The 25,975-nt window shown below is 39.4% G+C and overlaps 1 protein-coding gene across 1 annotated transcript in view; it reads right to left on the bottom strand.

Moving 5' to 3' along the window:
• CLNK (cytokine dependent hematopoietic cell linker) overlaps positions 1-25,975 on the bottom strand; it is a 199,158-nt gene that overhangs the window by 24,245 nt on the left and 148,938 nt on the right. Inside the window, exons 12-16 of the mRNA XM_017513218.2 lie at positions 19,677-19,704; positions 15,908-15,926; positions 13,693-13,774; positions 9,658-9,698; positions 2,179-2,312 (exon numbers count right to left, since the gene is read on the bottom strand). Coding sequence (XP_017368707.1) covers positions 2,179-2,312; positions 9,658-9,698; positions 13,693-13,774; positions 15,908-15,926; positions 19,677-19,704 — 304 coding nt within the window. The remainder of the gene's footprint in view (positions 1-2,178; positions 2,313-9,657; positions 9,699-13,692; positions 13,775-15,907; positions 15,927-19,676; positions 19,705-25,975) is intronic.

Genomic DNA, 25,975 nt, shown 5'->3' with positions numbered 1-25,975 from the left:
GGGCCACGGTCACTCATATTTGGCTCAGAATATATCTCTTCAAATATTTTCCAGAAATTGACTCTTTCATCAACAATGTAATAAGATTTACCATTTTAACCATTTTTAGGTGTATCAGTCAGTGGCATTAATTACATTCACATTGCTTCACAGCCATTACTACTATCCAAGTCCAAAAGCTTTTAATGACTCTAAACTGGAATGCTGTATCCATTAAACAATAACTCTCCATTACCTGACCTTTGTCCTCAGAGCCCAGGTAAAGCATTCTATCTTCTGTCTCTATGAATTTGCCTATTCTAGGTACCTTGTATAAGTGGAATCACATATTTGTCTTCCGAGTCTGACTTATTTCACTCAGCATAATGTTTCCAAGGTTCTTGCATATTGTATTACACATTAGAATTTTATTTCTTGTTAGAGCTAAATACTGTTTCATTGTGTGCGTATACCATTTTGTTTATCCATTCATCTGTCAATGGACATACAGGTTCTTTCCATCTGTTGTCTATTGTAAATAATGTTATGAACATGCTGTACAAATATATGAGCGTTGGCTTTTAATTCTTTTGGGCATACACTAAGGAATGGAATTACTTCCAAAGTCACTTTCTACGATGTACAATACTGGTTTTTAAAAAAACTAACCTGAGTAGTGGTATAAAGTGAAAACAGGTCAACTTAAAGAGTATTAAGTAAATGTTTTTATTGATAGTGCATAGATATGGCACAAATCATAAAAGTATTTTCAAATAGCTGAAATCAGGGAAATCCTGATGTGGTCCAAGCCTGTGTCATGTCTATGAGGAATCTGGGATCTGGGAGGGAGTGTGATCTTGTGTAGATCTCTAGTTAGAACCAAGAGATCCCCATGTTTATGAAGAAGATGACAGAGCAAAAGGAAGTTGAGTGCATGACAAGGGGCAATAAATAAAGGGTGTGTAATTTTTTTGTGTGTGTGATGAAGTCTAGCTCTGTTGCCCAGGCTGGAGTACAGTGGAATGATCTCTCTCAGCTCACTGCAACCTCCGCCTCCCAGGTTCAAGTGATTCTCCTGCCTCAGCCGCCCAAGTAGCTGGGATTCAGGTGCCTGGCACCATGCCTGGCTAATTTTTGTATTTTTAGTAGAGACAGAGTTTTGCCATGTTGGTCAGGTTGGTTTCGAACTCCTGACCTTAGGTGATCCACCTGCCTCAACCTCCCAAAGTGCTGGGATTATAGGTGTGAGCAACTGTGCCTGGCCAGAATGTGAAAATATTTTTCAGGGTCGAATTTCAGATTATGAGACCCCTTTTTGAATTAGGTAGAAATTAATATGCATATAAGGACAACAACAGAGCTTTAGGATACTGTAGGAATTTACCAGAGATATCCTGTACACTCTGCCTCTGCTTAGAAACCTTCAAAAGCTCTGTAGCAGGACAGTGAGTAATAGCAGGATATGGGATGGATACCTGGAAAAGGCACATCCTCTGGGGCTTTACAGTGAAAGACTTTAATAAGTAACATCCCAAGGTGATGGGGTAAAAGCATACAAGATACAGTGAAAGGTTTATCCCCCCATCATAGGATAATGTAAGTGAAAAATGGTCCAAAAATAACCAAATGCAGGGAAGGAGCATATTTTAGAAGGAGACCAGAAAACAGATGAGGGACACACAAGAACACATCTGTAATCATTTGCATCTCCCCCTTCTTTACATCTCCATTGAGGTAGGGACCATAACCTCTACCACATTGTCTGGCACATAATAACTGCTCAACTAATGGTTGCTGAACTGTTCAACTGAAATGAGTATGTCATACACAATTTTTTTGCTGGAAAAAAAATTTGCAACCCGTAAATCCCAGTTAATCCCCCATAAGATTATTGGACAGTCAGTAAACATAAAACACATGTCTAAATATCTGTATTTTTGGATTAATTTTTTAAAAATACTTTAGAATCTGGAAACATGCCAGTCAAAGTATCTGGTGAGAGACCAATGTAGTATGTTGCACAGCAACGTATTTAAAGATATTAAAATACTTTAAAAATATTAAAACCTAGTAATATACAGCCAGACAGGAAAAAGTTAAAGTCCAACATAAATAATCTCCTTTTGGGCACTGTTCAGGAAAGCTCTATTTAGATGCCAAGTACATCTAGAAGAACTTGGCAGAGATATGTCTGCTTACCTTTCTATCAGACCTTTCGGGGAAAGGCAGCCTCCAGCTTCTGTATTTATAGGGCGGAACATTTTCATGAGGGGTGCAGCTGGCTAGAGACTGGCATCTGTGAGGAGAACAGGACTGCATGCCTCCTCTATGATCTGGAAAGGTTAAATTCACATTTCAGTGTGATTTTGTGATTGGTGCAGACTGTCCCCCACCTCCAAAAAGGAGCTGGAACCCTTTGCTTCTTCCTATATCTGTGAGGACCTTCTCGGTCTACACCACCAACAGCTCATTCAGTGATGGTAATTCTCTCTGTTTTGTTCTCTGGCTGTAGCTTTGCCCTTCCCTCTCTTTTTCCTTAGGGCACTGAGTCATCTTTTCAAAATGTAATTCTGAGCTGGGCATGGTGGCTGATGCCTGTAATCCCAGTACTTTGGGAGGAAGAGATGGGCAGATCACCTGAGGTCAGGAGTTCAAGAGCAGCCTGGCCAACATGGTGAAACCCCGTCTCTATTAAAAATACAAAAATTAGCTGGACATGGTAGAGCACTCTTCAGGCTGAGGCAAGAGAGTCACTTGAACCTGGGAGGCAGAGGTTGCAGTGAGCCTAGATCGAGCCACTGCACTCCAGCCTGGGCAACAGAGTGAGAAAAATACACACACACACACACACACACACACACACACACACACACACACAGGGAATTCTGACTTTGCCACTCCCCTGGTAAAATTTCTGACATGATTTCCTTTCCACCTGGAAGAAAATATAAATGTTTTCCTTCTGTCCATAAGGCTCTGAATGAACTGTCTAGTCACGTTTCTCCATCGTCATCCTCATTTCTCCTCCAATTGTCTACTCTGTTCTGTATGTAATGAACTCTGTTCATTTTCTTAAACATCAATAGTTCGTTCCCTATTTTGGGAACACCATTTTTTTTTCAACTTGAAAGAATAACTTTAAAAAATGAAACATCATATTTTTTAACCTAAAAGAATGACTGACAAACTATCGTTATTCTGACTTGGATATTTGACAGATATGTTACTAAAAATCAACAAAGTGAGCCTGTCACTTCATGGAAAACAAGGGGCAGTATCTGTTACTGATTATAAAATCAGATTTTGCAAGTGCAACCTGGAATTCGAGGAATTTTGTATCTGTCACTGTTACATTTACACTTTTCTGATGTGGTAGGTGGTGCAAACGTGATTTTAAAAATATATTACATAAAAGGCCGGTGTGGTGGCTCACGCCTGTAATCCCAGCACATTGGGAGGCCAAGGTGGGCAGATTACTAGGTCAGGAGTTCAAGACCAGTCTGAACAACATGGTGAAACTCTGTCTCTACTAAAAACACAAAATTAGCTGGGTATGGTGGTGCATGCCTGTAATCCCAGCTACATGAGAGGCTGAGGCAGGAGAATTGCTTGAACCTGGGAGACAGAGGTTGCAGTGAGCTGAGATCATGCTACAGCACTCTAGCCTGGGCAACAAGAGCAAAACTCCATCTCAAAGAAAAAGAATACATAATGACATATATTAACAGTGGAAGACCTGTGTATGTCTATTATCCATTATTTTCCAAGAGATCAATGCATGACGCTGCACAATCCTGCAGGTGTAAAAGATAAATTCAAGTACAAGATAGACCAAGGGATTTTAAAGTAGCAGAATATAAGAAGTTCATTGATAGGGCTTTGATTTCACATGACAGCTAAGCTTTAAAATACTTCCACTTGTCAAATGTTAATGGGGTATTCTCTCTATCCTCAATCAAAATAACTTATTTTCATTGCATGTCTTTCCAGTCAATAATAATAAAAAATATTTTTTTTTGAAATTTAGACCACAAACATGGAGTGAAGTATAAGAAGGAATACCAAGAAAAACATCTGTAAATGTATTGGTAATTTTAAGCAAGGAGTAACTATTAAAAAAAATCATAAAACCTTGAGGATATACAAACATTATGTAAGTAAAATACTAGGCAAAAATAACATATGAAATGGAAAAGATGTAATCAGAATGAATACAGAATTATAAGCTTTTTAGTTGTAGTTCATTCTAAAAAACATCACCAAAGTTACGGTCATGGTTATCAACTGAGCAAGAACTTTGAAAGGATGGTTTTTTTTTGATCCAGTAAACTTTTGAGATGAAATATTAATTAAACATTAGCAAATACATGCCATTTTCCATAATATTTAGATTATATAGGCACTTATTCTGCTTCTTGTAATCAAAAAGCCAAATTTATCTACAAGTTTACTAAGAAGAACAGTACTTCTGATACGTTGACGACAATTTTATTCTAATGAGAGCAAGGATTGTAGATTTTTTTTTCCCTCTGAAATGGAGTTTTGCTCTTTTTTTTTTTTTTTTTTTNTTTGAGACGGAGTCTCGCTCTGTCACCAGGCTAGAGTGCAGTGGCGTGATCTCGGCTCACTGCAACATCTGCCTCCCGAGTTCAAGCAATTTTCCTGCCGCAGCCTCCTGAGGAGCTGGGACTACAGGTGTGTGCCACCATGCCCAGCTAATTTTTGTATTTTTTAGAGAGAAGGAATTTCACCATGTTGGCCAGGATGGTCTCGATCTCTTGACCTTGTAATCCGCCTGCCTCAGCCTCCCAAAGTGCTGGAATTACAGGCATGAGCCACTGCTCAAGGCCGAGTTTTGTTCTTGTTGCCCCGGCTGGAGTGCAGTGGCAGAATCTTGGCTCACTGCAACCTCTTCCTCCCAGGTTCAAGCAATTCTCCTGCCTCAGCCTCCCAAGTAGCTAGAATTACAGGTGCCTGCTGCCACACCCAGCTAATTTTTGTATTTTTAGTAGAGTCAGTGTTTCCCAATGTTGGCCAGGCTGGTCTTGAACTCCTAACCTCAGGTTATCTGCCCACCTCAGCCTTCCAAAGTGCTGGGATTATAGGCATGAGCCACCATACCTGGCCAGGATTGTAGCTTTTAATGTTGGGCCTAAGGATTTTTGTTATGAGGGCTTATTTATATCAAAATATTTGTTGCAGAAAACTGTTTGATCACTTAAAGTTTAAATTATCTTAATTGTGGTTAGTTAATTTTACCTGCCAATTTCTATTTTTAAGTGGGAATAAAACTAGAGCCATTCCTAGTTTTAAAATGTTATTTTATAAATAAAAAAGTTTAACTTTCAAACACAGTGAAGAATTCACACCTTCAGCATTCTAAGTTTTTTGTATTGTTTGAAAAGAAAATATGAATTTCAGACTTAAAATTTTAGCATGCCATTATTAAAAAAATATTTAGGGTAAACAAAAGAAGACTAATATTGGAATATATAACTTCTAAGAAAAAGAAAGAAAGGAAAATAAAGGAGAGATGAACCCAGTATATGGCAGGACAAAAAAAAAAGTTAATACAAAGCAGTACAAATAGGAGGCACAACATAATAGAAAAATAGACCCCAAAATATCAGTAATCACAATATATATCAAAGGTGCAAACTTAGCGTTTAAAAATCAGATACAGATTGATTTAAAAATTCCAGTTATGTACTAATTGTACTTCTAACATATAATGACACAGAGAGTGAACGGATGGAGACCTGTATACCAGGCAGATCCTAACCAAGAGGAAGACAACAGAGCTATGCTAATACACAATAAAATTGACTTAAGAGTTATTTAAATGGCCGTAATTAACTTTCCAACATGGATTGAAAAAATAGGAACATACCCAAGAGGAGAAAATAATCATTTTCGGTATTTCCTATCACTTAAATGGTGTTGCATACATAATAATGTTCAGTGATTATGAATTTGTCATGATATTGTGGCAACTGATTTATTCTTTTTTAACCTTCAGTGCCTTGCTTGGATATTTTAAAAGTCCTACTTTAAAAAGAGAATTTGGAAACAGCTACACATTTGTAGTTTGTTCAGAGAATGACTTAAAACAAAACAGAACAAAGAAACAGAAACAAGTTTGCCAGGTAATTTTTCCCTGAAAGCCTGGTTGGATCTTTGTTGAAAGAATGAATGAAATTCTGACTATGTAACTGGCTGTAAGTATTTAGTAGATTTTGTTTTAAAGTAATCGAGGCTGTTCATCTTTGGAAATTTTATTCTTAAATAAAACATTACATTTAAGTTTTATAACCCCAGGAAACAGTACTCTCCTAACATGGAGAGTGGAAGGTCACAGAAATGAAGCCACAAGCTAAGGGGAAGAACAGTGGGAACAGCACAGTGTAGGTGCACAATAAATTTGAGGGAGAGTAGCCTAATAAAAAAGACATGGGTTGAAAAACCACACTGATATCAATAATTGCTAATATTTAAAATTCTTATGTGTTATAGATTAAGCTCTTAGCAAAATGTCTGATCATATAATCACTCATCAAGGCTAGCTGTGAGTGTTGCTTATATTACTAGGGAAGCACAGTTCTAGACTTCCCTGTTGTAACTTATAATAAAGCATTTTATTTTAAGCTGGTTGTCCATATTTATTAGAAAAATTTAATTACCTTTATATGTGATTTAAAAAATAATTTTATAAAAAAAAGAGCCATCCATTTTAAAGCAAAAATAAAGCATTAGTGAACAAAAACTAAAAATAGAAAGAGAAAAGAAAACAGATGATTGACAACCCCAGACTTAGGAAATAACGTTGTTACTACTTTGGAATCTAACCACAACTGGAGCCTCTTCCAACATGTCAAAATATCTTTTTCAGCCGGGCGCGGTGGCTCACGCCTGTAATCCCAGCACTTTGGGAGGCCGAGGCGGGTGGATCACGAGGTCAAGAGATCGAGACCATCCTGGTCAACATGGTGAAACCCCGTCTCTACTAAAACTACAAAAAATCAGCTGGGCATGGTGGCGCGTGCCTGTAATCCCAGCTACTCAGGAGGCTGGGGCAGGAGAATTGCCTGAACCCAGGAGGCGGAGGTTGCAGTGAGCCAAGATCGCGCCATTGCACTCCAGCCTGGGTAACAAGAGCGAAACTCTGCCGCAAAGAAAAAAAAAAAAAAAAAAAAAAAATCTTTTTCTGTCCTGAGATCCACTTCCTTGGGATCCTAATAATTTAACTTGAATTAATTTACGAGAGAATGGAGGCAAATCTGTTTATCAGGTTGTAACTGAACAAGAATAACTGAACTTTCCCAAAATTATTTTCTCATTTGTAAAATAAGTATAATAACATGTAAAACTACAGAGGTATAAATTTTACTCTGCTGTATGAATGCCCATACCTGGTGCATTAGAGAGCCCATTAGACCAATAATTCTAGGAGTGTAGACCGTGTTGTTTTCTGCTCACTTAACATCACCAAGTACTGGTGATTCAGGAATGAATTTGTGCCCAGTAAGATGAGTATGGGTTCTGTAGCTGGTGGAGGAACATCGCATGGGTGCTTAAGCACTGGTTAAAAGAAAGTTGGGTGGTCTCCACTGTGTATTCTTGGGGCCCAGCCCAAGTTTTGGTACAAACCATGTTCTTGGTGGATGTTTGTTTACTGAAACAGGAATTAATGAAGACTCAAACATTTCCCCCATCTATCCCAGGCTTCTTTCAGTAACCCGTTTCCTCTGAGATAAGGTGAGATGAGCTGAGAGCAACCTAAGCAACCCCAGTACAAATGATCTACTTAACAGCCCTGGGACGCTTGACTGGACTCATGTCTGTGAAGGCCATTCCCATCACTCCATTCCATTATTCAATTGCTCTTTATTTTTTATTTGTGCATGATTTTATTTTATTTTATTTTATTTTTGAGACAGAGTCTCACTCTGTCACCCAGGCTGGAGTTTGGCTCACTGCCACCTCCACCTCCCAGGTTCACGTAATTCTCCTGCTTCAGCCTTCCGAGTAGCTGGGATTACAGGCACGCGTCACCATGCCTGGCTTATTTTTGGATTTTTAGCAGAGACGGGGTTTCTCCCGTGTTGGCCAGGCTGGTCTCCAACTCCTTATCTCAGGTGATCCTCCCGCCTCAGCCTCCCAAAGTTCTGGGATTATAGGTGTGAGCCACCATGCCCGGCCAATTTTATATTTCAAGTTAAGATTCTGGATTCCTCTCTAGGCTATGATTCTGCTTCCCCATCCCTGCAATGAAACCTCTATAAGTAATGCCCCTTCTGCGCCTGGTCAGCCCCTGGACTTTCCTCCTGGATGCTCCAAGTCTTTTCATCTTCATCCACCTACTTCTGACCTTTAGGACTCCCGTTCCCGAAGTTTGATGACTAGAGATTGAGTCCATCGAGTTTATCTCAGCCCTCTTTGGGCACCTTTTAAAAAAGGGAATCCTCTGTTGGGAAACTCTCATTAGCAATGTGTATATGAGAGGAAGTGAATTGATAAGCTTGGTTTTCCAGCCTCAGGTCCCGATGGCATATGGAGAAATGATATGAAGGCAGGCATGATGGAAGCCAGTGAGACAGCCTTTAGGTCCACCCAGGTCGATTGGATGGGAAGAAGAAAAGAGAATGCAGAAAACAAGAAAAGACATTAAAATGTATCAGTTACCTACCATGTGGCAGGCAGAGGGCTGTGTGTGTGTGCGTGCGCATATATTAATATGAATATATCAGTGAACATTACTACTTGAATTTTATGAAAGGGAAAATGTGAAGTTTAAATAATTAACTTGTTCAAAGTGATCTTGGTATAAGGAGAGAGGTAGAATTAGGAGCAGGATCACTAGAGCCCTCATCCTCTCCACAATACTTGGTGGGCTTTGCTTCCCCCAGGCCTAAGCTTCTCCAGGCCTCCAGGCTTTTTTTTTTTTTTTTTTTTGTGCTCAACAAAGAGAGATTCCAGCGCCAGATGTCAACACAGAGTCTTTATGGCACATAGAGTGAAAAAAAAGGGAAAGACAAATGAATATGATGGATCTAGTTTGTGCAAAATAATTAATAGTATCAACGCCCACCACAAACAGTCATATAACTCTGTATTTATATGCCATTTCAGACATCGCCACAGATGGGATATCCTTTTGATTTTTATTTTACAAACAGTAAGAGCTGTCAGTTTTATTTTCTTCATTTCACAGATTTTTCTTGAGACAAGTTTGTTTTGCATCCAGTGGATTGGGAAAAATTAAGTTTGTCAAAAACAATTGTTGGAGAGTGTGGGGAACAATGGGGACTCACACTGTTGGTGAGACTAATTAATGTCTACTTTGGAAAACACATCTGGGGCAGTTGAAGAGATGCATATCCTAAGACAGAGCCATTTCAGTCTTATGAAGGGAAATAATCACATTGTATACATGGAAGACATCTATACTAATGTTCATAGCACAATAATATTCACAAGTGGAAAAACTAGAAACTGCCTAAGTAGTCATATTTAATCATGGATCAAAACTATGTCATAGTAACACAAGGGAAATGAGCCAATTACATCTGTACGCATCAGCTCAGTGACTCTGGGGTTCACAAAATTTAAGTCACAGTGCAGCAATATCACAGTATCATGACTTACCTGTTTATTTTATAATTCTTAAAGTGCTCTTACCTCTGTTTTGCACATTGTGGTTGCTTGTTATGAAGGAAGAACTGTAAGAAAATACGTTAGAATTCAAAGAATGTTAGTATTTCCCTTGGTGGTAAAATTCCACGCAGAGGCAGGGTCAATGATAACAGCCTGAGGTCACATTTATAAGGCACTTTATATTTTACTGGATATGTCAGAAGAATCATTTATTTTGAAAGGCACTAGGAGGCATGTTCTCCACCTTTCTGAAGCTGGCAATATTAGACATGGAACAAATTGACCATATAAGTTCTTCTCATGTCTTTTCAGTGAGCACATATCATTATTCTTTACTTTTTGAAGCCATAAGTTTAAACTTGCTTTGTAGCTACAGTCACTATGGAAAACAATATTTTGCTGATTGGAACTTATAGTCAATAGAAACTATTTACTAATTGAAAGGCAACTGTAGAGTGGAAGAAGAATATAGAAATTATTGTATTCCTTCTAGAAATATGAGCTAAGAAAATTCAGTGATTATAAGAAACCCCCAAAGAAAAAGAGATTATAAAACTGTAAGTCAAATAAAATAACAATAGGGATTTCTAAATACAAAAATGATACTACCAAGACTTCATCAATGGATTTTCTTAGCACTCTACTTAATACTTAGCTGTAATTTTCTGGCTCATTTTGTATTGTGGTCAGCATCAATAGAAGCTCCAGGTGCTACTACAGTTAAATCTAATTACATGAGAGATGCTCTATTTCAAGGACTGTGCTATTGACTAAAGCCTCTGGGTTAATTAAATGAAACCTGATCCATTTATAGCGCCAATGAAATCAACTGAGCATATATCTGGTTTATGTTATCACCATAAAAGCCTGGGGTCATGTGTTTTGTTTTGTAGATAAAAACACCAACAGTTCATCCAATCATCACACTACTCTGCCATTGCCAGACTTCTACTGAAATTCAAGATTTGACTCTGTTAAAACCAGAATCCTCTTACTAGCAGCCAGTGTACAATTTTGTTAAATGTCTGGGAAAAAGTAGGGAATAGCAAAATTTTTCTGCTCTAATAGTTTAGGATTTTTAGAAAGTGTTGAAAGAACAGAAATATCCTCAGAGGATATCCCAGAAGTGCATAGTTGATAGGAATATGAAGGGAAAAAAATAAAGGCAAAATAATTAAAAATTTTGAAAATGATGACTCTTTCATTTAACAAACATGTTGGACACTTACCAGGCACGGTATGGTATGTTCTGGGGAACAGACGATGAAGAAGATACGGCCTCTGCCTGAATGAAGCTTAGTTTATGAAAGAAACACATCCTTGTACCATAATTATAATGTATAATAAATGTTATGGTAAAGGTGTGCATAGCATAAGTTTTTGTGGTAGTAAAAGGTCATGTAAATAAGACAAAATTGCTTTTGTTCTCAGGGAAGGCTTTGTGGGAGAAAGGACTAACCAAGCCGACCCCTATGTGAACAGGAGTGAGAGTGTATTCCAGGCAGGTGGAGCAGCACATCAAAGGCCCAGAGGCAAGGAGGAGAGAGTATTCCAGGCAGGTGGAGCAGCACAGCAAAAGCCCAGAGGCAAGGAGGCATAGCCTCTGATGCAAGAGACCAGAAAGCATTTCCTTCTAGATGAAAGGCAGGGTGTGGCGATGATCAGCATCACTAGAAGGCTAGCGCAATAGTCCAGGCTAAAGTTGATGGTGGCTGGGCCATGCAAGGAGCTAGGCAAGTGGGGAAGAAATATACACATTCAACACACGTTTTAGAGATATAATTTTGGGAGCTGAAAATGGATGGGTTAGGAGGAGTGAAGATGGGAAAGAGAGCTTACTGAGTTTACTGGGTTGAAAAGCTTTGCAGAAGGATATTACGAGTTTGGGACTGAGACTAGAAATGAAGATTTCAATTTTCACCATTATGAGTTTGTGCTGCCTGGGACTTAGCTAAGGAAAACTGCTCGCGGGGTCATTAGATACACAGGTCTGGAGCTAAGAGAGGTGGTTTGCAGAAAATAGGGATTTGGGAATTATCAACACAGGGTTGACGTTTGATGCTGGGGATGGATGCGGTTACGCAGGCCTTAGTGATAGTAAAGCAGACCTCGGATGAACTCTGAGGAATACCAACATTTAGAAGTCAGCTTGGGAAAAAAGTCCAAGAAGCAGCCAGTTAGGAGGAAAAATAGAGCGTCGTTATTCAACAAATTAATCAAACAAACAAACAAAAGAAGTGAAACCACATCAAATAACTACTACAACTTGAGAACTTGTTATTTTTCCACTATATGATACTGTGTATATTTTTTCCTTTTAGAAAATTACATTAAGAAAGGGGGCTGGGCATGGTGGCTCATGCCTGTAATCCCAGCACTTTGGGAGTCCAAGGTGGGTGAATCTCTTGAACCCAGGAGTTCAAGACCAGCCCCGGGCAACATGGTGAGAGCCCATCTCTCTAAAAAATACAAAAATTAGCTGGGCATGGTGGTGTGTGCCTGTAGTCCCAGTTACTCTGAGGGCTGAGGTGGGAGGATCTCTTGAGCCTGGGAGGTCAAAGCTGCATTGAGCTGTGATTGTGCCACTGCAAGACAGAATAAAACCCTGTCTCAAAGAAGAAGAAAAGAAGAAGAAGGAAGAAGGAAGAAGAAGAAGAAGAAAGAAGAAAGAAGAAAGAAGAAGGAGTATTGTAGTTTTGTATTTAGCTTTTTGGAACTTAAATACCAGACAGCCCACAAAGCACAGTGAAGCTACATATCCCAGTACCCATAGGCCAAGAAATGAGAACAAAGTTACTGAAGGTGCCAGATGGGACCAGAGAAGAAAGTTGAGGGGAAAGGAATAGGATATGGTGATATGTGATCATGCCCCCCGATTCACTGGGCTTTTACAACATGCCTGACTCTGCCCTAAGTGTCTCATGTAAGATAGTGAGGTCGCCCAAGTCACATGGCTCACTGCTGATAAAAGTCAGGCAGCCTGACTTCAGTGCCGTTCTTCCTTCTGTTTCACCACAAACATCGTACATTCCCAGTAAATACTTATTGAATAGATCAAAGGCAGCCTTTTAGCCATGGGCAGTCACCAGGGATAGTCAGGATTTATGGGCTGCATGTTTAGAATCAAGTCCTTATGGGCAGCACTGGCTACTGAACAGTGCTTGGGCTTTGAGGCTGGGCTTGGCTTCAGTGGTAAAGGGCTCAGTATTTCCCAGCTTCATGTTTATCATCTGAAGAATGGATACAAATTATCTCCTGGATTCATTAAGCTTTAAGCTGGGGTTCCATGGAGGAATAGGAGTTTTCCAAGTAGGGAGAGGGTGGAGAGGAGCAAATATGGGGCAGGTGCTACCGGCAGGGGCATGGTGTGCACCAGTGCCATGCATGAAGTGGCATTGTGGTTGTTGGAAGGCATCTGATGAGGCTGCAGTGCCGAGACGGCGGGGAGAGTGGCTTGAACTGAGGTCAGAGCTGCTGGCCAGAGTGAGATCACGAGGGCCTTACGGCACTAACACTGGGGGCCCTGGATTTTGTTTTAGGGCAGTCACTACTAATTTAGTGACTTTGGGCAATGAATTACCTGCCTGAGCCTTGGCTTCTTTAAGTCTTCAGTTGGGCTGACAGTTGTCACGGTAAGTAGAGCAGGCAAGTATCTAATCTGATGACGGCATTTTCACCAACACTTAGTCATGTGTCCATAAATTGCTGTTCAGAAGTAGCTGTGAGCTTTGGTGTGGTCATCAACCCAGAATAGTTTGAAACAACCAACTTTTCCTCCCAGGCTGACTAGCATCCTTTCCAATTAATCCTATCTGATTAATATTTAATCCTTAGAATGCCCCAAACTTCTATAACAATCAATCATTTATAAATTTTAGAAAGAACAACATTGTTAAAATCAGTAACAGCTGTGATTCACAAGTTTCTCTTGAGCCTCTTTATTGGGCTTCAGAAAAAAAGGCTTCTGTTTCTCAGAAAGTCTTAGTGATCCATTTATCCGAGACAGCACATGGCCTGACCCCCAGCCTCAGACCTGAGAAGGGATTCCTGGCTCCTTACCTGCTAATGGCAAGTGGAATCTCTTGAGTATTTTTGTTTTGCAACAGATGAGTTGATTCAGGCTTCCTCTGGTTATGAGGAACTATATAAAACAGTGACATAATTTGGTCAGATTGCAAAATAGGAATAATTGAGAACCATTAGAAGCCCCCTGGAACTACTATAATTTTCTCCATGTAATCTCTGAATATTAGGAGGGGGCTCCTGATGGTCAGTGGAAACTATAACTCGGTATTCTACAACTCTTCTGGCTCCTGAGTGTGACTTTTTCTGAGGTTATAAAAATTGCTTTGAATATTTACAAGCTAGAACACATCATTGAACCTCCCAGAAAGACAGAATATTTCATTGGAAAGTATTTAGGTATTATTCTGAAGCCATGATTTTAAAAGATTTTTAGTTTCAATCTCATTCATTCATTCATTCATTCATTTATAGCAATTGACAGATATTTACTGAATAGCTGCTATGGGACAAGTACTCAGCCAGAGTCTGGAAATACAGTGGAGAAAAAGACAGACATGGTTCCTACATGCTAATGAAAGGAAACAGAAAATAAGCATGCAAGTAGGTCAAAAAGAAGGTTTCTACTAGGCAGTACAAGTGATATAAAGGAAATAAAGTATACTTTGGGATACAGAGTGACTATATGTATGGCTAGAAACACCTTCTGAGAGATGGCATTTGAGCTGAGATCTTCACAAGAAGAAAGTTATACAAAAGGACTGTTCTGGATGTTGGAGGAGATTGGGGTGCCCGGCTGGCCATGGCACTTGTATTCTCATGTCCTCCTGTGGCAGGGCAGGTGAGCTCCTAGGGTTCTAATGTAGACCAGCAGTTCCTACCTGGTTCCAACCAGGGATACAGTTTCTCAATTTTTTCCTTCCTCAGTCATCAAATTTTTAAAAGTTCTGCCAACCATACAATCTGGAGTTATTTAGTAATTACATATGCAATTGATGTTACTGCTTTTTATTTTCTTTTCATTACAGATAGATTTAACCAGCCATCCAGAATTGCCAAGGGCACATCATAATACTACGATGTAAAATCTCATAAAACACTCTTCCAGCTGTGACCATAAGTAATGAAGCTAAGGATGTGCACAGGCACCGGCACATTTTAATTGTGGTTGTTGCTCTGTACTCTGTCCAGGGTTCATCACAAACTGGACGCCTTTGGTTGAAGGACTGTGATTACTTGAAATGTGAGTCAGTGACTGGTCCATTAATCATGCACCCCATAAAATCACTTCATGTCATCAATAGCCACCCAGAGTATCTGCCCCTCTTGAGCTGAACAATGCCACATTGTTGTGTTAATAATCACTGTTGTGTTGCCTGTTGAAACAATACCTGAACTACCTGAACATTTTAGTTAGGATGTTGAGCTTTGTTGTGGTAAAGGGCATGGTTTCGGTTAGGTCTGCGAATTATTTAGGCTTGCCAACAAACTCCTACTCTTCCATCAGGGACCCATGAGGAATCCATAAGCCCAAGTTAGGCCTCTCTTCAAGTTTAGCTTTGTCAACATATAGAGAAGAGCAGAACTGAGACTCACAGAGAAAGAGCTACTTGAGCAAAACCACACAGTGAATTGATGGCAAGCCTCTGAATTCCTAACCTAATGTTGCTCTGTCGAACTATGCTGTCTTTTGCAAACTCTTTGGTCTGTGATGCAGGCCCTTTGGCTCTGGACATAATTCATCATTCTAGAGGAATGGAGAGCAGGATTTCAAAGGTGAATATGAAAATACTTCCTGCTTAGCACCCTGCCATTTAGGATATGAGTGACCCTTGGATTGCATACTTGCACAGCGACACCAACACTGTAGAGGTATGTGCATGTGCGTACTTGTATGTGTGTGTACATGAAAGAGGCATATGTGTGTGGATGGCTAACATCAGAGGCAGAGATGCCAAGAGCTTCTTTGGAGCAGTGGACGAGCGATGTCTTTCCAAAGTGGTAGAGGGTGATAGTATAATGCCTTTTGGTCAGTAGCCTATGGCTAAAGAAAGATGTGTGGCCTACCCTGGATTTAAATCACCTGTTTAGACTAGAGGACTCTGAGGCTCACGTCATCATGCACACACATGCATCCCCATCCCAGACTTCTAAACAGTCAATCCTTTTCAATAACCGTGAACACTGTAGGTCTAGAAACAGAATCCACTCTAACATTATTATGGTAAGAAAACAAAAGTAAACAATTCACCTTTTTCTGCTTCAAGGACCTGTATTGAATTAAAAACAAATGTTTACTGACATTGATGATAGAGAATTTAATATAACACCTTGTGTTTTAGAGCTTTTGGTTGGTAGAATTTTGGTAAAGTTTTTGTTAGCATAGTTTATATTCTTAAAAAAAGCTAAATCCCTCAGAAAACTAAACAAAAATCAAACATTTTGAATCTTTGTGTGAAGGAACAGGCAAGTCCACAGTCTGCTGATGGGACTACCTATCGTTTTGACTCCTTCTGAAAGCAATTTACCATAATTATAAAAAAATTTAGAAATATCTTAATAATTTCATTTATGAGACTCTTTCTAAGACACAACCTGAAATCTGAGCCATGTTCTATGCACAAAGATGTTTATTGCATCATTACTTCTACAGAGTTAAATAATTAAAAACAATCTACATGCCCAGATAAGTGAAAATCGTTAGTTTTGATGCTATACTCACTTACTGGAATATTATAAAGACATTGTAAGTATTTCTGTCAAGAATGAAATAAGATTATAAGTATGCATCCATGTTACGTGAAAAGTTTGAAATAAAAACTGGACCCGTGATATATTTTTATGTGATTATATTTTATACCTACATATATTTGCATGCAGAAAAAATGATTGGAAGTAATATGATAAAATACTAGTAAAGGCTGTGCTTAAGCAGTAAGGCTATGGTTAACTTTTTCTTTACACTCGCTCTGAAATTTTTATTTTTTTAAAAAGGCTTGGAAATAGTCACGTTATCCTTTTTAAGTGTAGCCATTTATCTTCCTAAACATTTTCTTTCTCTTTTCTTCCTTCCTTACGGTGGTAGAATTCTTGTTCATGCCTCATTACGAAAATCTTCATGCTTATTGGGCTTGTATATTGGGGCCCTACCCTTGAAGCAGCAAAAAGTATTACAGTAGATACAGTGTTTGCTGCAGTGTTTATTTAACTGCAAATAACTTTATGAAGTCTATCTATATATTGCATCAGTTGAAGAGGACCTCAGGTATCATTTAGATAAGAGCTGCTTTAACCAGGGGGATGAAAGAGATCATTGAATGTCCTAGGAGGGTCCAGGAACCTTCTGAAATGAAAAACTAAATTTTTTTCTCTATAAGTATATACATATATATTTTTTTCTTTCTCTGGGGTGAGAAAGGTTTATTATACCTTCATCAGATTTTCAAAGTGGTATGAGGGCCATTAAATGTTAAAAACAGTTGGTTACAGATGAGGTCCCAAGGGGTCATGCCATTCACCTAGATTCCCGCAGTCATCTGAAGGCTAAACTGACCCTGAGCCCAGCTGTCCTGACTCATATTTGCTTCATAGATAAGAAACTTTTGGCAGCAAATTGCTTAGAGAGGCATTGTATATCTCTTCCGAAGCTAGCCAACAGAGAAGGCTTTTTATTTCAAAGACTTTGGCATTCCCTAGGATTCTGGAAAGAGGACATACATTTCATTATGGACAGAAAATCAAAGAAAATCTATAGGCTAAGTAAAAAGAGTAATGAATCCGTTCTAATGAATGGTTGGAAAGTATCCCTACTGAGTCTCCCCCGGGACTTTGAACCTGACTGTTCAAAGTGCTCAATCAGAAGCAGTAGTTGGCTCTCAGGCTTGTCAAAGGGGAGGGGAAGAAGAGATGCCAACGCTGAGAAGCCCTCCATCTGGGGGAGCAATTGTTTTATTTAATTGAGACCAACCAACTTTTTGCTTGAGGGTCCTGAATTTAAAATCAAATGTAGTTAGAAAAGTAGAATGAAATCACTCATTTTTCTTATGTAACTTTTTATTGTTAGAAAATAGTCAAGTTAAATATTAGTATCTCTTTTATTATCTCTCTCCCTTTCTTTTTCCTTTCCTTTCTCCTCCCTCCTTCCCTTTTCCTTCCTCCCTTTCTTTCTTTCACCCTCTCTGCCTCCTCCTTTCATTCATTCCTTCCATATTCTGTTTAGCTATTTTAGTTCAGAGGTATTTCTGTAATTTTTTTTTAAGGCAGAGAGACATGGCTGTGGGGAAGACACCTAGACCTTGGGATTGCCAGGACTGGCCCCGTCTCCTTCCATCTATAAGGACTCTGGCCAAGTTTGCCACCTCTCTGGGGCTTCATTTTTCTCTTAGAGCTTTGCGAGTATAAAATGAAACAAGGAGTCTTTCCTTTTTCTGAAAACTATAAAATGCCATGCGAATCTGAGTGGAGGCAGGTAGCACATAAAAGATTCCAGTCCACAAGATAGCATTCAGGCAGGCAGGGAGTGCAGGCACACGCACAGTTTGCCCTGATGGGCTTCTGTCATGAAGAAATGGTCTTGAATCTCAGCCCAAACAAACAATGGGAAATGTCTTGGCAAAAGATAAGGAGCAAGAATGTGTTTTTCCATTAGACCTTGTTCTTTAGACGATATCAACTTCTAGCAGAATGCCAACTAAAGTTGAAAAGAAAACAAACAGTCCTGCACACTTCCTGCCATCTAAGGCTGACTCCCTGTCCCCCAATTCCTTTTTGCCTGTTTGTGATTGGAGGGCCTACCATCCTCTCAGACTGACCAATGGGTTATGATTTGAGGTCATCGTGAGTAGCAGCCAACTACCACTTTAGATACCCAAGCCTGCCTTACAGGAAGAAGTGGGTGGAGTCCTGGATTCAGGCACCTTGGATGTATGGGTTCCCCCAGCAGCTGAGCATCACCCAGCCTGCTCCTTCCTGGAGACACTAAGGAAGTACAACCCCTCCCAGAATAGCATGAACCTGGGGAAGTCCTCAATGGAACCAGAACTGTTCTTCTCATCAAGTAGTTATGTATGTTATCTTTCTTGACATGATTGTCTTGTGGGTTAGGGAGATTAGGGGTAGTAAATGTCTTGTTTGAGTGACAAACTAGAAATGTGAGTTGTTTATGTTAACATTCTCCTAAAATCAACAAATGAGAAAGAAAACAAGGAAAGAAATTTACGTCTATGTCCTAGATGAGAGCATCGGTCAAATACAAAGACAAGAACAAAATTCCTTCGAGTCCAGTGGGAGTGAGTTGAGGTCACTTGTGCTGTTGGACAGTCTTATCATCAGTCATGGTGACCCCACTATCCTCTTAGTGAACTTCCTCTTTGGGCAGTGAAGGGAGTCAATCCCCTTGGAAGGCTCTATTACAGGTCTCTCGCACAAGACTTTCATGCCATGTATTGAGCCTCTACTGGTCACTGCTATTTGTGCACTTGCTTTGACTTTATCACATCAGCTTTGCACAGAAATGTACCCATCCCTATTTCATGGCTGAGGAAACAGAAACTGGGGTGATTGGGAGTATTTTCTGAAGTTCACCTAGCAAGAAGGTGGCACAGCAGGATTTCAACCAGGTCTTGTGCAACGCTGAATCTCACGTTCCTTCTACTTTGCATTCCTGTCTTTCTTATGAAGGACAAACAGCAAAGTGCAATACGATTTCTAACACTTTATTCCTGTAATGCCAGAGACTGGAAGTGATCAGTAGATACTGTATATCTTCCATGTGGAACTGGGCACCTCGAACCCTGAATGACCATGGTGGCCGAATAGGATCTTGGTTTAAAATCTGGAGCGAAACTTATTTTACTTTGGCCTTCTTATCTTTAAAATAGAGATACTAATGCGTTTTGAGCATAGCTATTGTGAGAATTAAGTGTAATAAAGTGTCTGAAGCAAATAGAATCCTGCCCATTGCAGACTTTTAATGCTTCAAAATTCCCTTCTTTGCTTCCAAGGATAAAATTGCTACTTACCTCACTTAAGTCCCTTAAGTTTATCTGACTGCAAGAAAAAGAAATATGGTGTTACATAAAACACAGTTCATAATGACCGAGATAAAATCATTCTGAGCCTTACAAACCTTTGATTACATTTTCATTGCCAAATTAACAGCCCATAGTCCAGTGTGATGTTTATCACTTTCCATAAAACTAAAGCCAGGTTATTTTTCTCATAATTTTCTATGGAAAAGTCAAAGTTACGAGCCAAAATAAAAGGTGGTAATAGAAAGGGCATGAATAAACTTGCATCTCATTTTAGGAGAAATTTAAAAACATCATAATTTATCCTGATATTTGATTCCTACGTCAAGTTTCATTAGCACAGTCAGACTTGTTATTAACTTGGTTTTCAAGCTCTTACTTTTTTACTTTGAGGGAACATAAAGAGTTTTCAATATGAAGCTGTCAGGTGCAGCGGGATCCCAGGAAGGCAAGTATAAGAGAAAGAATGCTGATAAAGAGCGGAGACAGGAAAAAGACATGAAATTGAATGGCAGAGAAAAAATTCCAACATGGAATTGAATAATGTGAATTTTGGAAAGGTCTCAGGATAAACTCCAAGCTTTTCATTCTATTGGCAAGTCAATTAACTTCTCCAAACCTCATTTTTTTTAAATCTGCAAAATGGCAGCAAGAAAACTCATGAGTGTTAATGTGAGAATTGCTAGAAATAAAAAGTAACAATGTTGGGGCCTGCCGTGGTGGCTAACACCTGTGATCCCAGCACTTTGGGAGGCCGAGGCAGGCGGATCACTGAGCTCAGGAGTTCGAGACCAGTCTGGCCAACATGGTGAAACCCTCTCTCTACTAAAAATACAAAAGTTAGCTGGATGGTGGCACATGCCTGTAGTCCCAGCTACTCAGGAGGCTGAGGCAGGAGAGTAGCTTGAGCTCTGGAGGTGGAGAGGTTGCTGTGAGTTGAGATTGTCCACTGCACTGCAGCCTGGGTGACAGAGTGAGATGCTATCTCAATAAATAAATAAATAACAATGTTGGGCATTCACTGTGCATTGTTGTCGGGAAGTGGTCAATGGTGAAGAAACTGTGAAGGGAGTGGAGCGAGGTTATATATTCCAACTCCCCAGCTCTGTCAGTGAAAACACCAGATCTAAGAAATATGGGAATATTAAGTGTGCTGATCACAGTTGAAAGCTATTGATCTAGAGTTTTAGGAGTCAGGCTGTGCCAGGTAGGATGATCCCAGAAACATACAGTGCTCAGATGCTAGATCCTGGCCTCAGATCTGCAATATGCAACTATACTGACGTTCCACAGCCTGAGCCTCTTACATCTTACACCCTCCCTCCCCCTGTTAGTTGGAAACCTGAGAAGACAAAGAGATTTGAATAGAGGTAGTGAAGTAGAACAAACAGCCAGAGTATTAATTATTTTGGGGTTAAAATATGACTAATCATAGTATTAACGTTTAAGAAGCCAGAATATTAAGGATATTGACAGATTGGCTGTATGGCTTCAATTTGAAATGTACATTTGAAGTTAGAAGAGTCAAGATGTGTTTGTTTCCATTTTAAAGAGTTTGAACTGTTTAAGAGAAATTAATTCTTTAAAAATTTATACATTTACTTTACTGGATTTACAGAAATTGTTAAAGTTTTGTTGGCTGGCATTTAAACCTGCCCTGTCAACATTAGAAGTACTTAAAAATCAAGTAAATTAAATGTATAAAGATATTTCAAATATTTAAGGAGATTTAACTTTAACAGTTTTCCCAAGATTCTTTAACCCATCTAACTCGAGTTGGTTGAACATTTGTTGAAGAATAAGCAGAGCGATTGTCTTTCTGTCTGGATAAAATCACTAGATTTATAAATAGGGTAATACACTTTATAGATTGAAATCTGAGGATTCAGGAAAGCTAGGGCTTGGAATGTGCAGCTTTAATAAATGGAATTTTAACTGAGAACCCAAGTGATTGTGAAAAGGCATTTCTGTGCAAACAAGAGTTTCTAACTCTTCGAGAGCTTTGAACACATGTTTGTGCAAGTTCTGTCCACTGAAGATGGCCAAAAAAACCACAGTCATTAATTTTTTCACAATGTTTTCCTATGCATAAGAGGTCCTCATTATAAAGATAAGTATATTACCTTTTACTATAAATACAGGCCTTCCTGAGACTCCCTTAGTTTTTGGCTTAGTTTTAAATGAATTGAATTTTATTCTTGCTCTGTCATCTGTGGGTTCTGTCACCCTGGATAAGTTAAATTCTCTCTCTGAAGCTTAGTTTTCCCACATGTAAAACTGATAAATCCAGACAGTAGTGAAGAGAATTGTTGAAGGTTCTAATGAAAGAATGTGATGTGGAAACTATTTGGAATGAGATAACACTCTACATTTGCGGAACATTTTCATGTTCACATTTGCTTTTTAGTCTGAGATAATTATGGATTCCCAAGCAGTTGTAAGAAATAACACAGAGAGTTTCTATGTACCCTATACCCAGTTTCCCCCAATGGCAACAACTTGGAAAACAGTAATAATAATGAAGTTTGTACTTTAAAATCAATAGTTTCCATTCATAAATACAAATTTGTATATCTCCATAACCATGCAATCTATTTTAAGAGATCATGGTTTCTTTATATCTATAAAGATTTTTTGTTTTCACTTCCCAAATCATCAGAGCATATATTTTTGCAATAGAGATTGCATGAACTGATGTGATGCTGGCATGGCTGGTTGTAAAGAGAAAGCTGGCTGGGTGCATTGACTCACACCTGTAAACCCAGCACTTTGAGAGGTCAAGGCAGCCAGATTGCCTGAGGCCAGGAGTTTGACCAGCCTGGACAGGAGTCTCAGTGAGGCCCCTGTCTCTACTTTAAAAAGAAAGAAACAGAAAATGGAAAGCCACAGTTAGGCAAGGGGGTGTTTTTTTCTTAAAGATTGGGTCCTTCATTTAAACTATATTTTGGCCGAACCCTGCACCTTGAGCCATTGAGTGTACTGAATCTGAAAGAACATATGAGACAATGAACTCTCAATTTCTTCATTTTTATCAGTAAATTGGAGATAGTAATATCCATTTTTTCACAGTGCTGTTTTGAGACTAAATGAATTAACACATATAAGACTTCAAACTGGGCTTGTGTGTAGTTACAACTCAGAAAATGTTGATTACTCTTGCTGTTACTCAGGATGATTTTATTTGTTGCATGAACAATGGTATTAAAACTGCAATTGATCCATCATAGAAAAGTTATTCCCTTTTTAATTGTCTTTCAGAATATGTCAAGGAGAAAGGCTCAATGTAGTGGTTAGTAGATATGAAATACCCTTCTAATATTTGTCTACTTTCCCTTTTATCAGAGGGAAAATTCCCCAGAGCTCAAGCTATCTGTATTGAAGTTATTTATGATAATCATGTCTTTCTTTTAAGCAAATTTATTTAAGTTGAAAAAATGAGCAGAGCAGAAAAATCGTTAAGTACATGGACAGTGTAAAAATCATAATGATGGAGGATAAGTGGTTGAGAACGCCCCACCAACATTCTCCAGACTTCAAAGTTCTCTTCTGGTTTTGAGTTGTCAATGAATGACTGGGATGACGTGTTCCTTTGCTGAATGCCTTCAATTCAGTAATTGTTTTGTGAACCAAGGCTTAGCTTTAACAAAGAGAACAGCAGAGCTGGCAGAGACAAATGGGGCCTGAAATACAATAGCTGGAACCACAGCGGCCATCCAGGGTGAGCACAGCCTGCTGCAAAGGACTGTAGCTGTCTAACTGCCTGCCATTGATAAAGTTGATTGCCAGATGTAAATCTTGGCCTCTGCCTTAGGGAAGGCGATTCATCTCACTCACTGTGCCTTACCAACAGCTGGCAGAGAGGGAGCAGGCACTCTGCTGCATGGTTTGGCTGCAGAAGCTCTGATTGCCAATGTTCCGTCTGTTTTCAGAGCAATATCCTTATGTGGTTGATTACATGGGACTTGGGCATCACAATGATGATATTACTACCCATGTGGACCTTGCTAAAAAATGAATTTGAAAGCGCATCTCTTACTTTCAGAAGCAAAGCTGTCACATTTCTCTTGGTATCCCCAGTGTCTTCTATGAGGCTCTGCAGGTATTTTCCTCCTCAATAGTCAAATGGCAACCCTGTGATTTTCAGTCACCTAACTTCTTTGAAGCTTGGGGACCTTAGGTGCCCAATAAGTAGGGAAGTACTATTTTTCTGAACATGTATGCCATCCACTGGACTAGGCAGTTTACTCCTTTGAGGCTTAGGAAACCATTCTTTACAAATCTGGTGGAAAAATTCAGTAAGAGAAAATACCTCTCTTGAGGTATTTTAGTGAAGAGATCCAACGTAATTGTCAACACATTTAAAAATGATTAAATAAATGCAAATTATAACTACAGGAACCCCAGAGATATCAAATGCAACTTCTAAAGATGTCAACATCACCAAGACAGTGACCCAATAGACTGGTGCGATTTGGGCCCACAGAGGGACGCATTTGGCAGTCAATTGAGCATTATGTGAGACTCCGGAAACTCGGGCACAGGTAAGGCTTAAACACCTTCAAAGCCTTTGTGATGGATGTATTCCTCGAACCTGGGTCCCTCTGGGTTCTTAGCCCTGTCTGCCTATTTGCTTCACCTGGGGAAGCCTTAAAAATTCTGATGCCCAGATCCCACTTCAGAGCAATTAAAATAGATACTGGACATAGTGCTTTAAAATAAGCTTTCTAATTATTTTAAGTGTAAAGCCAGGATGAGAACCACTCTGCTATAAAACACAGTGTCTATTTCTAGAAAAGTATAGGGTTATGCATGCTGGTTACCTAATTCTGCTAAGAACAGATGGGAGAAGTTGGGTTTCTCCCTCACTTCCTTCCTTCCTTCCTTCCTTCCTTCCCTCCTTCCTTTCTTCCTTCCTCTTTCCCTTCCTCCTTCCCTCCCTCTCTTTCTCTTTCTCCTTTTCTCCCTTTCTATCCTTCCCTCCCTCCCTCTTTCCTTCTTTCTTTTTTCTCTTTCTTGCTTACTTGCTTTCTCTTTCTTTTCTTGTTTTCTTCTTTTCCTGTGCTGTGACAGTTATTATCCTAGGCACTTTACAGGAATGGCACATCTTTTCATCATCACTTTATCACACGAGGATGGTTATTCTTTTCTTATAAATAAGAAGAGCAAAACTCAGAGTTGTTAAAGAGCTTTTCTGAAATCGTACAGCCAAAAGTGGCTCAACTGGGATCCAAACTCATTGCTGCTGGGTCCCACGATACTGTTCTTTCCAGCACGAGGAAGCAGAAAGAAGATAAAATCCTCTTTACTCCACATTGAACAACCTCATCATCTTCAATATTTTATTTTAGTTTTTATTTATTTGAGACAGAGTCTCCCTCTGTTGACCTCTGTCGCTGGAGTGCAGAGGTGCAATCTTGGCTCACTGTAACCTTTGTCTCCTGGGTTAAAATGATTCTCATGCCTCAGTCTCCAGAACAGCTGGGATTACAGACATGCTCCACCACGCCCAGCTACTTTCTGTATCTTTGTAGAGATGGGGTTTCGCCATGTTGGCCAGACTGATGTTGAACTCCTTGCCATGTGTGATCTACCTGCCTCGGTCTCCCAAAGTGTTAGGATTACAGGTGTGAGCCACTGCATGCAGTCTAGATATTTTATTGATCCTATTTTCTGTCTCCTTCTCTGAGGCTTGATCTGCCCTTTACATATTAGACTATTTCACCAGGAGTTTTAGGAATGCAGCATATTACATTTCCAATTCTGATGACACAGCATCATGGCTTTGATGGTCTATTATTATTGTTGCCTCCCGGTTTCTCACTCTTTGAAAATGGAAATCAAAGCACAGCAAATCTGCTTACTCCTAGTCTGGTTAGGTTCCTTTGAAAGCTGCAGAAGGAAATTTATATTTACCCAACATCTACCATATTTCAGGCACTGTGCCAGGTTATATGGGTACTGAAATGAGTCAATTCCTCTTCCACCCCTTTGTGGGGTGGAAAAAACAGGCTTGTTAACTTCTTATATTATATGGAGTAACATAGGTACCAATGGAGAAGGGCCAAGGTAATAAAAGTGTAATAAATGTTGGTTAAAAATAGGTACCGGCCAGGCATTTTTAAGAACTTTATAGGAATCAGCTCATCTAATTTTCACCTTAGCCTATGAGGTAGGTAGCAGATATTAATATTATTTGTATTTTACTGCAGAGGAAAACCTTGGGCTTAGAAAAGGTTAGTTTAGTACTTTGCTAGAAGAGCTAACACAGTTTTCAACCTTTGCAATATTAA

The sequence above is a fragment of the Cebus imitator genome, unplaced genomic scaffold, assembly GCF_001604975.1.
Source record: "Cebus imitator isolate Cc_AM_T3 unplaced genomic scaffold, Cebus_imitator-1.0 Scaffold488, whole genome shotgun sequence".
In the NCBI taxonomy this organism is placed as follows: Eukaryota; Metazoa; Chordata; class Mammalia; order Primates; family Cebidae; genus Cebus; species Cebus imitator.
Note: the sequence above shows the minus strand (reverse complement) of the source record. Positions and strands in the feature narration are given on the sequence as shown.